Source organism: Cyprinodon tularosa, unplaced genomic scaffold (assembly GCF_016077235.1).
Source record: "Cyprinodon tularosa strain WSP-4 unplaced genomic scaffold, ASM1607723v1 ctg313, whole genome shotgun sequence".
NCBI lineage: Eukaryota > Metazoa > Chordata > Actinopteri > Cyprinodontiformes > Cyprinodontidae > Cyprinodon > Cyprinodon tularosa.
This window is the reverse complement of record NW_024039023.1, coordinates 844,154-858,825: the sequence shown is the minus strand read 5'-3', so window position 1 is coordinate 858,825 and position 14,672 is coordinate 844,154. Positions and strand designations below refer to the sequence as shown.

Here is a 14,672-nt window from a genome sequence, read left to right as displayed (position 1 = left end):
TGTTGAAGAAGAATTGGTATTTTACATCTGTATGAGATATTTTAAGGATTCCTCAAGAGCTACAGATTTTACTCAGTTCCAATGACGAAAAAATCTGTTTAACAACCATATATTCAAATGTATTGATTTAAAGTTTACATAACAACCAATTATGGCTAAAATTGCAGGAAATTTTAGAAGTCTAAAAAATGAAACCTCTATGAAAATGATCACCAGCCAGTATACTCTATTAAATTGATTTTTATAGATAGATATACTTTATTTATCCCAATCCGGGAAATAACAGAATATATACATAAAATTATAAACCTAAAAAAAATTATCTGTTACTCTTTAATTTCACAGCATTTAAAATCGTTCATAGAAATAACCCCTTCTGTTATCTTTCAACTGTTTTAACCTTTTATTTTTCCCATTTATATTTTGTTTTAAAATATAAATGGTTAAATGTAGTTATTATTGTGCAGAATAACACATATTTAAATTAAATGACTATGTAAACCAGATGAAAAACACTTTGAATGACCGACACGTTGATGAGTTAAAACTAGAGATGCAGCGATCTGGTAATTTTGCAGATAGAGACCTTTGCTGATTGCACCAGATGCCGCTCCGGTACCGCTTTGGTATCACCATTACTTTAACCCAACACGGAGTTTATAGAGTATTTTCTACAGGAATAGGAGACATCTGGTGCAGACGGGCCCTTCAGCAGAACTGCAGGCTGACCACCTTCTAAACGAGCTGCATTGATGCAGTGATTTTTACTAAGAGACATATGCAGCAGTGAGTCGACAGTCAGACCATCAAGGAGACACCTGACCTTCTATTGACTGCACGGACATTAATATGTTTTGTGTTAAAGTTGTTTTATGGTCTTTGATTATTGAATCTGTTTAATGTCTTTAAATTTCTTTCTGTTTTTTGCTGAGATGTCACTTTTAAAGTTTTGCTACCCACATTTATGTATTTTATTCGTTTTTAGAGATGAACCCTTGGTCCACGATGTCCGAGCTTATTGAGATTTTTCTCTGTTGTGATGTTTTTATTCCACACGGAATTGTTAATTGTCAAATTATCCAACCTTCTGAGCTCGATTACCTCTCCAAACAGCTCCGTCCCTGTACCTCAAACTAAATGACAAATCATCAGATCTAATCAAATCTCCTTTTCATTGATATCGACCAGTAAAGAAAATTCTCCCACCATCACCCAGGTTTCTGTCTGCAGACTGTACCTTTTTTTTTTTAAGGATTGTCTTCTGCATGTGTGCCTGAATGCACGGTGAGACAGAAGTGATGTGCGATGAAGCATGTTAAAACCGCCCTTTGCAGGGGATTGATTGGGCATTGGGGGAACTCATGCAGCCAAACGGTGGGTAAATTGGATCGATTGAGTGTGGGTACTGTGAGCCTGTGGCTGGATTCAGTTTGGATAAACTGCAGGGGATGAATACAGAACAAGCTGTATGTAGAGATGCTCTTTGTTTGTTTATAGAAGAATGATAATAAGTTATTTAGCTATTTTTTACTATAAAACATTTTGAATTAAAGAACGACTGGTGTTAGTGGTTATTGGGTTATTTCTATGTAGTTCGCTCAGACAAACTTATTATGATTTAATTTTGAAAAACAATTTCAGAAACTAACAAACGGGAGATTTTTAGTGATAAAACTATTCCTCAAACTTTAGTTAAAGTTGCTCATAGCTCCTGATACACCTTTATGCAGTCTTCTGTTACCCACTCTGCCAGTTTCCCCCCACTCAGCTCTCTCGATGCTGATTTAGTCCTTGACGGCTCTGTTGTTTTGGAAAGCTGCCTCTTATTCGTGTTTTTTTTTTCCTTACTTCAGAGGCTGAATTTGTTGGGAAGGAGATTGAAGGATAGATTTCTCACACATGGTGGCCTTGCTTTGTGATGTAGAAAACACATGCTGTGTAGATGCTTGTCTGTTCCACTCTGCTGCTGCGGCGGCAGCCCGCTCCTCCTCCACCTCCACTCTCCCTGCCTCATCCTTCCCCACGCTGCACGCCATGCCCTTGGATCTCACTCTTTCTTTGCTACTCTCGTTTCCTTCCCTCGTTTCTATTCTCAGAGCGGTTGGAGCCAGGGGCCTCAGTGACTGTATCCATGGGTATCGACTTCAGTGACTCAACGCAAGCAGCCAATTTCCAGTTATGGTAAGACATCAGGAAACAACCCCTCTACCAAAAAAAATCAGCAGTGTGACTGTTTGAATCAGTTCTCCAACGGCTGCTCTGCATCTTGTCCGGCTTTAACTCGTTTCGCCTTTTCTCGTCCAATTTTTTATTTGTTTTCACCCTCACTCTGCCTTCGTTCCCAGGTGAGACATCAGCAGCAATTGATCCCAGTTCGCTGGGATAACAATTATTCCCTCGCTAATCAGCACCAGCCCAAATCCTACTGCTGAATGCCATTGGCACTGCTGCTCAGCTGATCAATAACCTTATCAGAAAATCTGTTTGAGATGGGGGTGTTAATCTGTTTGAAAATGCTACTTGCAGAGGACTGGTTTGCTTGACAATCGGAGGAGAAACACTTCATACACAGAAAGGCAAATGGACAAAAAGGCTTAAAAAACAATAGAGAGTACATTTTACTTGGCTTGCTACAATTAGAATCAATTTAAACTAGAAGGAACTTTCTGAAATGATTTAGGAGTTCTGTTCAGTATGCATATATATATATATATATATATATATATATATATATATATATATATATATATATATATATACATATATTAGGGATGCACGATATTGGGATTTTGGCCGATATCCGATATGCCGATGTTTTAAAACTCATGTAGCCGATAACCGATATCGATACCGATGTTAAAGCTGGACAAAAATAAGTAGTCATTGAAAATAGCAGTTTTTTTATCCATTTCTGACACTTTGAAAAATAATATACTCAAATATATTTTCATATGCTGATATCAAATTTATTTTTGAAAACGCGGTATCGATCTATTTTACTTTCAAAATCTCCTGAAATTTCATCGTTCTGTTACAAACTCTCGTGATATTTTGCAAATTCTTGTGAGATTTTGTTAGTAAAATAGATCGATACCGCGTCAATATATCAACATATAAAAATATGGCAAAATTTTGTGAATTTTCGGGGGATTTCGTAGCATAACGATGACATATAGCAATATTTAATTAGTAAAAGAGATTGATATGGTGTTTTTAAATGGCAATATATCAGCATATGAAGATATTGTGATATTTTAATGTATCAATATTTTTTCTCTCGTCTTTAGAAGTTTTTAAGTCTGTAAAAAAGAAGTTTTTGAGGAAGAAGAAGAAGTAGTATTTATTTTTTTTTTAGACTTTAAAAACTCAGAAACTGATCAAATATCGGTGGGGTGGCCGATGTCCGATATTCAGTTTTGAGGCCGATACAGGCCGATACCGATAGGGGGACGATTATATTGTGCATCCCTAATAAATATATATATATATATATATATATATATAGAACAGCTCCAAATGACACAGAACTTATATGGGTGAGTAGAACATGATGTAATAACATAAAATCAAGGGCCCAATGTAAAAAAAAAAACGGTGTTCCGCTTTAAGTTTTTTCAGTCCTCTGTAAATATCCAGATGGTAGTGATAATTTTTTATGCTAAATTTAGATGATTCCATGCGTATTTCCTTTCAGGAGCTGAATGAACATAATGCTGTAAAGCACATGGGGTCACAATTTGCTTTTGTCAAATAAGTACAAATATATTTGCACCCCACTAGCAATTGTCTATTCTAGAACACACATGTTTTCTGACATATTTTCCCTGCTAGCTTCAGAATAACAGTCTCCAACCAATGTTAAACCTACATTGTTAGTGGTTTATAATTATAGCTCAGATTTATTTCACCAGGTGATAAGATAAAAGAAGTTAGATATCAGTTTTTTATTTTATTCTTACTTGATAATCATCTGATACACTTAGCGCTTAGCTTGCAAAGTAATGAATAATGCCTGTTTTATGTGGTCAGTGTTCACCTTAGGCTTCGTTTGCTCATATTTTATGTTTCTCAGAAAAGATGTGTGTTCTATAATAGACAGTTGTGCAAATTGTGACCCCATGTGCTGTACAGCATCTTAACGGAAATATGCATGGAATCATCAAAATTTACCATAAAAAAATATCACAACCATCTAGGGGGTATTTACTAAAGACTAAAAAAAACGTAAGTAATATTGCACTGCAAGAGGAACCTAAGAAACCTAGCAGCTGCTTGCTAAAGGGCTTATTGTGGATTCTGCTGTTTACATTTTTTCCTTGTCCTTCATGCAAACTATATACTAAATCAAGTTGTTTCAGTTTTTTTAAGTTTAGTTCATCATGTAGAAAAGAAGGAATGAGCCACGCTAAAACTGATTCAGATAGTTACAGATTTTTAGATGAAAGCTTAAAGAGGGAAGCGTCAAAAGGTTTAGTAAAAAAAACATCTTAATTAAAAGATACCCAAAGCCCGGTGAGGAGCATGTTCTAAAAGGGTCTGTAATTCTGCAATTCGGTTTACGATTCTGTTGATCCTTCCTCAGCACCAAGGAGGACCAGTTCAGCGTATCCATTCAGCCTGCTGTAGGAGAGCTCTTAATGCCCAGTACCATGCAAGAACCAGACTTCTGCAAAGAACAAAGTGAGTACACATTTTATTATAGTTCTCTTTTATGAAAATGATAGAAATGAAAACAATCCATCAGAATTTTAGACATCTGTCACTTTATTCTGGTGAAACATCAGTGTTGTACAAAGGCAATAAGCTTTTCCCTTGTTTGTGGTATGGCTAAACATCTGTGAAAACATATGAAGGATGAATTGTGTGTTTGCATCTCAGCTCAGTTATTAGCTTCAGGGTAAAGGCTGTGGATACCTTCCTGAGTGGGATTTCTTACCCCACGGTTCCACTGGAGGTGGAAACTGCACAGGCACCATGTTCCACCAAGAGCATTTAGTTCAGGCAGGAAATCAGTTATAGAAAAACAAAGTGGATCCGGGTGAGTTTACAAATAAGACTGCATGTGCAGACTTTGGATAAATTTTCCTGGACTTTTATGTTGTAAAAAATATCTTTATCCAGTTAATTGACAGCTGTGAGATATATGACCATTAAATTGAAAGCATAACTAAAATAAAACCTAAATAGCTTAGCTCACTTACCTTGATGGAAGAAGAAAATGTTAAATTACTTTTCTGATTATAATAAACAATCTTTATCAAAAAACTTCATTTTTACATCATGCAACACTAAATACTTTCAATTGATTTATCGCTGCATTCACACCGAATGTGATCTGAGCAGCAAAGAAGAGTCTGCTGCTTCATCTTTGATTCTTGTCCATATTGGCTTGGCTTCATTTACTAAATAAAACAAGAGAACGACATCATTAGGCGCCTATGCACCATGTCTGTATTAATTCTGGGTTGTAACATTAATGAGTTATGTTGTGTTTTTTTGAGTAAAACCAATAAACTACACCAGATACTTCAGAGTGGTTCAGTTTGAGGAGTTTTACCTCCAACTCCAAGAGCTGTGCGAGAATCGTTTCCTTAGGTAATTTCGTCTCACCCGAGCTGTTTGACAACTTGATGCCTGCATATCCTTCCAGGACACCAACACATGGCGGAGCCGCTCTCTGATTGCCTGTTGTGGCGCTTCGAGCAGCAAAAGTTCAGATTTTCCAACTTGAGTATCAGCTGCTTTGTGTGCTTCAACCATAGACTTTGCATGTAAACCGGCTGCTTCTGCTGCTCAAAGCGCGTTCGGTGTGAATTAGAGACTGACACGGGAGTGGATTTTCACTCCTGTCCCGTCCCACTCCCACAGAAATAAATTGTGTCCCGTCCCGATCCCGGGCCAGAGTAGAAATCTAAATCCTGTCCCGTCCCACTCCTGGTGAAATTACTCCCACTCCCATCCAACTCCCATTCAGAATGACTCCCGCTCCTGCACCACTCCCATTCTTGTTTTTGAGCGCGGGTGAAAAACTCAGAGCGGGAGCACTGTTGGTTTTTGGGTTGTGTAGTTGTTGTTTTTTTCCGGATTCCCGAAAAAATGTCAGTCTCTAGTGTGAATGCACCATAGGCCTCATTTTAATGAGAAGTGACATAGATCAGAGAATACTGATCACATAAGGTAAAAATGCATTGGACTTGGCCTTAAATGTAACTTTTTGCCCTTCAATGTTATATTGTAAGGCTTAAAATTGCTGTGAATTGAAATAACCATGCTGTAAGAGCTTGATTCTGATCAATACTTTGATCATGATCCAATCTGGTTTATGGGATTTGATAGGGCTGGGCGATATAGAAAAAAAGCTTATCGATAAAAAAAAATGCATATTGATCGATATCGATAATTATTGAAAAGATTTGAAACCATATTTTATGTGCAGCTCTGCCTGGACTTTTTATAATTTTGCTAAATGATTTAATTTTAATAAAAAACACAAACACAGACTTCGAATTAAATCTTTATTTAACCAACTTTTTTAACCATAACAGAATTGTTTTAAAGAAAAATAACTTAAGAGACCTGACTTATGTCATTAAATACTGACAAAGAATAAACTAAAGTGACCAGAAAAGTGACCAAAATAAATATGACAAATAAATAAATGCCCCCCCACCGCCGCCGCCGCTCCCGTTTCCTGCTTTAACCTGAGTTATTACTTTGAAGTTTCTGGCCCCTCAGCATTTTTATCTTAATTGTTAGAACTACGTGGGAAACTGCCCAGAACTGAAAATATATATATATTTTCCCGAAATTCCTGAAGATTCCTCGGAGGAGAGCCGCGTCGGGGCCTACACAGCTCGTACTCCTGCGGGTGTGAGCGGCTGAGATGATAAAAAAAAAAAAAAAAAGTTGGTTGTGTTATCAGACTTGGTTTTCACTGGTTCCCGACACATTTTACAGAAGACTGTGGTTTGTTTTTGGTCCGACTTGCCATGACCGAAATACTGCCAGACTGGCGAACTACAAAAACCCTTCTTTGAAAAAATTTCCTCCGCCTCTCCTTGCTGCGACATCTTCATCTGCTCTGTGTTGTGGTTTGAGAGGGCGGCGCTTGGTGACGACGTGCCTGGGTCTGTGATTGGTTGGGAGGAAGTAGGGACTAGCATAAACCTACATGCTAGGCTACAATGAGAAGGAAGGAAAACTGCGTTTCTTTTTTATCAAACTTTTATCGACCCTCTTTTTTTCTATTGCGCCACACGTCTATCGATCGATATATATCGTTATTGAATTATCGCCCAGCCCTAGGATTTGATATGGATATTGTCTGACAATCTGACAGTCATGTACTGCTAAATAAGCTAAATGACAAGATAATAATTAAATATGATTTATACACATATTATAATGTATAAAGTGTATAAATAACATTCTTATATTTGTCCTTTTTAGGATGTGCTCTTATGTAGTTCTGCTTGAGATTAGTAAGGGCTACATTTTCATATAAAGCTCCTAAACCATATTAGCCTGATCCTTTAGCATTTGTTTTATAGACAATATAAACGTGTTTTAGTAACAGTAACAAAATAACTTCTGTTCAGTCTTTAAATTAGCCCATATCCTCCAGATGCAGTGCCTCCTTGTAAGAGCTGAGAGGAACCCATCAGTGTGCTTTTAAACGCTGCTTCTGCATTAATTAACCTTATTGGTGATTGTCTGAGCTTGACTGGATACAGAAGCACTTAGACGAAAGAAAGGGGAGATTTAAGGAATACTAACAGCCTGTTCATCTGGCACCATTTTCTCTCAAACAAGGGTGCTTAAATATCTCCCGCTAGAGCGAAGACAATAGTTTCTGTTATTAGGGTGCTATTATTACATTTAATGTTTGGACCACTTTTATTTCTGCCTAAAATGCTGTTTGTCTCAGTTCTTTCATTTAAATAATTTACATTATTCTTTACAAATAAACTCTCCCTTTGTTTGGATTAAATCTTATGACCTTAATCCGTATATGCAGAGTAATGTAAGGCGAGGGGCAATTTCGTTTGTGGAAAAGATCTAAACTTTTATTCTTTACATCGATATCAGGTTTAGCTTTCCTTCTTCTAGCAGTCCTAAATTTTTCTGTTTGACTTTTCAGTTTTTTTTAACTGCTTTGTTTGCACGGTTAGCATTGTATAGCATTGCTTAAGTCTTACTAGGAGCTTGTATCAACAAAAACAGTATTATCATGGCTAGCTTGGCTAAAAGCACAGTTTTCAACCATATTCTGTTAAATAAGATTTGCCAAAAAGTACCAACATTTTCAAATTCAGCTTTTCTCTAAATAGACAGAGCTCTGAAGCTGAAATTAATACAATGAGCAATTTTACAGTAAGCTGGTCTACCTTTTTGTTATCTGTAGAAAATCTTGCTCTCTCCTCTCAAAATAACTAAAAACATGTCTGAGGATGTAAGTCCTATCAGCTCTTGTTCCTACTCCTTCTGAAATAAATTAATTTAAAGTTTTCTTGCTATTTTAAGGCCAATTTATGCTTGTGACGCATAGCCTCTGCAACCGTCAAATCTGTCTCACACCCATGCCCCCCGCGCAGAGGTTCTGTAACCATCAAACAAAATCTTGACTACGCGTTGGACGGTCGCAAACCCTTGCAGACCTCAAGCAGAAGTGCGCAGACAAAAAGCAGCTGTGATTGGTCCTTGGTATGCCTTTCCGGCTGTCTGTGTCGTCCTTTTCGATTCGGTGCCGGGGCGCGCCATTTTTAAAAACCGAGGAACAACTACAATGGAAAACTATAATGAAAGGTTAATTGGTCTTTTTACCAACTCCATTAACAGAACCTGTTCCTCTTCAATGTCTAGCAACTCTAGATCCATCTTCCTGACCGTGATATCTTGCAGACGCGCCATTGTTGTTTTAGAAGATAAACACTCCCGCTAGGGCTGGGCGATATAGAAAAAAAAGCTTATCGATAAAAAAAAGTGCATATTGATCGATATCGATAATTATTAAAAATATTTGAAACCATATTTTATGTGCAGCTCTGCCTGGACTTTTTATAATTTTGCTAAATGATTTAATTTTAATAAAAAACACAAACACAGACTTAATTAAATCTTTATTTAACCAACTTTTTTAAACATAACAGAATTGTTTTAAAGAAAGATAACTTAATGGACCTGAGTTATGTTATTAAATACTGACAAAGACTAAACTAAAGTGACCAGTAAAGTAACCAAAATAAATATAACAAATTAATAAATGCCCCCCCCACCGCCGCCCCCGTTTCCTGCTTTAACCTGAGTTATTACTTTGAAGTTTCTGGCCCCTCAGCATTTTTATCTCAATTGTTAGAACTACGTGGGAAACTGCCCAGAACTGAAAATATATATATATTTTCCCGAAATTCCTGAAGATTCCTCGGAGGAGAGCCGCGTCGGGGCCTACACAGCTCGTACTCCTGCGGGTGTGAGCGGCGGAGATGATAAAAAAAAAAAAAAGTTGGTTGTGTTATCAGACTTGGTTTTCACTGGTTCCCTACACATTTTCCAGATGACTGTGGTTTGTTTTTGGTCCGACTTGCCATGACCGAAATACTGCCAAACTGGCGAACTACAAAAACCCTTCTTTGGAACAATTTCCTCCGCCTCTCCTTGCTGCGACATCTTCATCTGCTCTGTGTTGTGGTTTGAGAGGGCGGTGCTTTGTGACGGTGTGCCTGGGTCCGCGATTGTGATTGGTTGGGAGGAAGCAGCGACTAGCATAAACCTACATGCTAGGCTACAATGAGAAGGAAGGAAAACTGCGTTTCTTTTCTATCGAACTTTTATCGACCCTCTTTTTTTCTATTGCGCCACACGTCTATCGATCGATATATATCGTTATTGAATTATCGCCTAGCCCTAACTCCCGCTGGCGCCGCCCAAGTTCTCATGACCATCCACCGAAGTTCTTGCGAGTCCTCAAATATGCTCCCCCTTGTGCTTTGGCGGGAAACTGCTGTGCGTCCCTAGAAATTCCAGACGACTTTGCAGAAGCATACCAGGAAAACTGGTTCGCGACCAGACCCAAGCGACATTTGATGTGTGCGTTTGCAGAAGTCTAATCTGCCCTTAAGTCTCTTTTAGTAAGAACTATGCCTAAGACGGATGTTGTTTGTACCATTCTCTAGAGCTTAGTATGATGCATTCACTGATTAAACAGAAAATATTTTTACGTTTCTGACTGGCTGTTTAGGGCTGCTCAAGCTGAAAAGTGTGATTCTAATCAGCAGCCAGTTGCTGGGTTCATCTCTGCTCCTCTAAGCTGACCTCTTCATCTGTTGAACATAAAACTGATTTAAAATTAAGCAACCTTGTGAATTTGGTGTTCTACATGATTTTTATGAAAAAAAATATCTTGCATGTTTTCAGAAAAACTCATGGGCATGAATGAGACTTCAGCAACCATCACCATGGCAACTGCTAACACCTCCAACCAGAACATCAGCAAGCAGGTCCTGTCTGTGGCCAACGTAGGAGTGGTTTCATCCAGCCAAAACAACCTTCAGAGGTAAAAGCAAATGAATATTTTTATTTCTGTTTCTACTTGCTGCTCTGCTAATAAATGTTTTTATATCGTGTCTTTTAAAAGTATTTTTATCTATTAATACCTAGTTGCTTATGTGCTGTAAGTTATTATTGCACAGATTTCTTAGATTTAATTAGCTTGTATTTCTTTCAGATTACAGGACTGCAATTGTTATCACTGATTTTAAATTCCATTTAAATTCTTTAGTCTTAACAGTAAACTAAGTGAAAATGAGAATGTCAGCTTGTGTTTAAGGTCTAAATGAACATACTGTTATTGCTAAATTCTTTTCAGTATTCTTTAAATATTATTGTTGTAAAATCCAGCAAATTTTGTATGCCTGGTTGAGATGGCCTGTATCAAGCGGTATCACCTTTTCTGAGTTTTTATCTGTGTTAAGATGCTATTCCATCACCAAAAGGAGCAGCAGCCTCTCTCTGTTCAGGAAATTGAGTAGCCATTACTGTTTTACTTAAACCAGTGATTACACACCGTTTCCAGGAAGCACCTACCTTGACTGCGCTGAGCCTGCACAGTAAAATACACGCCCACTTTATCCAATCAGCAAAGAAAATGATGAAGCAGAGTTGAGTGGAAATTAGCTCTTTTAGCCGCTAATCAACAGAGTAACAGCAACCATTTAAAATTTTGTCTGTTTTTGCAGCTATAGTTGTAAAAATGTGTTTTCTGTCTGCGATGGATTTCAGACTTCATTTAGCCTTCCCAAAGATGAGCCAAAACACCACAAGTAGCGTGATAGCATGTTGTAAAGATCCACCTCTATCAGAATTTATGTGCTGACATTTTAGTACTTGCCAATACGGAGTACCGATCCGATTACTAAATAAAAGTTTTTCTTTTTTTTTTCTTCACTATCTTATGCAGGCCAGTTAGTTATACGTCAGCTTGAACATCTAAATTCGGCCAATCATATATCAACCTTCATCTGTCAATCAAATTTTTTCAGTCATATCATCTTGATTCATGTGTTGCAGCTAATATATGCAATAGTTGAAATAAGAAATAAGAATAATTTCCTTTCCCATTGAGTTCCGTCCCAGTGTTCACGGGGATGGACGTCTGTGTCTTCAGCAGGCGTAGAGCTAACAGAACTGGCAGCGCTGGAGGCAAGGGCTCAAACATGTACGGCTGGAAGCCTTCTACACCAAACCAAGCTTCTGCCGCCCTGGCGTCCTCTTCCACATCAACTTCATCCCCGCTTTCCTCCTCTAAAGAAAAAATGTATGATGGAGGAGACTCATCCATGACCTCCGACAGAAAACTCTCCTCCTCTTGCATGTTTCTGCTGTCCATAGCAGAAACATGCAAGCAGAACAACAGTGTCGTTTCTAAGTCACCAATTTAGTGCTACTTGGTCCCAATGGAATTTCCCATTGGGAACCTACTAGTGCTAAGTTGCTAACTGATTAGTAAGATGCTTCAGAGAAACCGGCCACAAACTTGCTTGCGAACCTTCCGCCACAACGATCCTGCCCCCTTCATAATCGACCAATCACATTCACTTTACTCACTCGTGTAAAGTCGTGCACCACTCGGGAGAATTCAGAACTGCAACCGTTGGAACGGCCATTTTCCTACGACTTTAAACAGGAATCCTATACAGTTGAGATCCATTATTTTTTCTCCTCGTAAAAACCTTTCTAACAACCTGCAGACTTCCTCCATCAAGAATGAGCCCCCTATATTTGTACTTCCAAAGATTTGAAACTAGCCAAGCTCTGCGTACACACCAGAATCTGGATGCAAAGCTAACTGGGAGATTCCCTTCCCACTTAGAAATACCCCCACACTGCTGACATAGCTGCTTCTCAACGGTCTGGCCTCCTGAACTTGCACTGTTGTGAAGCAGTTAGTCCAGCTAGTGCTACTCCGACCGCTGGTCTTCTATTCACCGGCCCTACCGCCTCTCACTGGACTGGTGCATTGTGTTAAAAGGGAAAAAGACACTAATATTCAGTCCTTTAGCATCGTACCAGAATGTGTGGAATCTACACCACTGATCCTTACAGTGCTGATCAGCGCATCATGAAATGGGCGCCATAAAGGGAAATTATGTTAAATATCTTTAGCTTATTCTAGAAGGATTAAAAAAGGAGGATATGAGACATTTAAACAGAGAATCTCATCTCGAAATGTTTAAAAATGTGATGTGGAAATGTGATGATGCATCTAATCAAAAAGTAGGAAAATATTTTGGATTTCTTCATGAACCCGGGTTTTATTTTTAAAATACCTGAAGACACATCTGGATAGTTCCAGCTGGTCAGTGCTAATAGAGCCTTAATAGAAATGCTAAAAAGATGTGTCCATCTTTGTTGTAGTGGAAGATGTTTTCTGTCAAAGAGACGAGTGAGTAAAATACTGCTGACATATCGAAATGGCCTGTGATCCACCTGTGAATGAATATCTGCCACTTAAACCATTTCTTTAGTGTCAAATGTGGTTATATCATGATTAGGATCCTTTTGCCTGAGTCGGAACAATTAAAGGGATATTTTAAGGGAATTAACATATAGAAAAATGTACATGAATAATTGGAAGAAATAAAAGTCTGAGATTTTTGGCAGAGGAAAAAATAAAATGAAACTGGAAAAGTATTCACACCCCCACAAAATGTATTCATATTTTGCTTCTGTTTTACCAGAAGAACAAACCAACCCTTAAAGGCTCTGAAGATTTAAATTGAGAGTTTCTGCAAAAAAAAAAAAAATCTAATTGGATGGAGATGGTTTGTTTATGTAATTTTTTTTAGATTGTTTTCTTGAAACTCCATAAAGGACAAAATTTAGGTTTATTTGATAAATTACTGTTTTGTCAGAAGATATCCTGAGTTGTATGTCTTCAGATTCTGGTTTAAAAAAAAAAGTGTTTAGGCGGACGCTCTTGTCTGGGTTGGTTTGCAGGCTCTACGGGTTCATCCCGACCTCTGAAGGCCATTGATTGCACTAGTTTAAATTCAGAGGCAACAGAGTAAAGGGGCCTGAATCCAAATTAGAATTTTGAAAGGCGGAGACACACGCGGTTTAGATTTATCCATCACATCCAGTCTTAATGAAATACTTTGTCTTGTGTTTGAAAGTCCAGAAAGGATCCAAGTTGTGGGACGTTTGTCTGAAGGTTTGAATGTGTCTTTTTGCTCTGACTTCATGGTACATCTGTCCTCCTTAAAGGTGCCTGTCCCCCCCCCCCCCCCCAGCCTCTCACGCACACTATGCCAGGGGAATGCCCTGAGAAGCCTGGCTGTGTAATTGGTGTACACAGAGTGTGCTAATGAGCTTCCTCCTCTGTCACGCACACCCGAACACCTGATAGATAATTACACCTCCCGCTCTGCCTCAGTTTCCTGCTCTGTCCCTCTTTCAATTCATCCCTGCACCCCCATCTGTCTCACCCTTTGCACTGCTGTCTGTCTTTCACTTCCTCTTTGTCTTCCCTCTCCTCCTCCTTGTCCTTCTCTCTTTTGCTCTGTTTTTACCTGGTTACATCTCGATCCCTCTGCCTTGAAACAATGATTTCTTTATAGATTTAGGCTTGAATGGCGGCAAAACGCCTGAGGCGCTGGATAAATAAGGGACAGCAAGCAAGTTGGGTGTGGAAAAAAAAAAAAAGGGAGACATTTGCACAAGGGCACAGGGAGCTGAAGGAGTGAGTGGAAATCAATGCTAGCCAGTGGGAGAGGCCTGCTACCAATATGCCCATACTTCATTCAGAATAACCAATAGATCAGACGACTCTGGGCTATCAATCTCTTTTCTGCCTGTGTGACGGCCCAAGAGGAAAACCGAGTCCCACAGTAATGAAGACACTCTCCCATGCTGTCCTTATGATCAGCAGCTTTTCCACCCTGTCTTTGGAGCTCCATTTGTTGGAGATGATGGAATCCCTCGCTGACAGAATCCCCAATCAAGTTAACTGCCCAGGTTCACAGGCTTGTCTGCAGAGGAGGAGGAGGACTGGTTCTTCTCCTCTCTCACATCTCAGTCCTCTAGGTCAACCCACCTTTTTTTGTTTTGCACACAGATAATTAGGGGTCAGAAAGGGAGTTACTTTATTAGACCTCCTGTTAGACTGAATTTATATT

The 14,672-nt window shown here is 38.7% G+C and overlaps 1 protein-coding gene across 3 annotated transcripts in view; it reads left to right on the top strand.

Moving 5' to 3' along the window:
* The window catches only part of ap3b1a (adaptor related protein complex 3 subunit beta 1a), a 112,752-nt gene that overhangs the window by 88,726 nt on the left and 9,354 nt on the right, over positions 1 to 14,672 (top strand). For 2 of the 3 annotated variants that reach the window (XM_038292512.1, XM_038292513.1), the window contains exons 24-26: positions 2,097 to 2,181; positions 4,583 to 4,680; positions 10,414 to 10,552. In XM_038292512.1, coding sequence (XP_038148440.1) covers positions 2,097 to 2,181; positions 4,583 to 4,680; positions 10,414 to 10,552 — 322 coding nt within the window. Of the gene's footprint in view, positions 1 to 2,096; positions 2,182 to 4,582; positions 4,681 to 6,142; positions 6,145 to 10,413; positions 10,553 to 14,672 lie in introns of those variants that run through there. The other variant, XM_038292514.1, reaches the window with a different exon arrangement.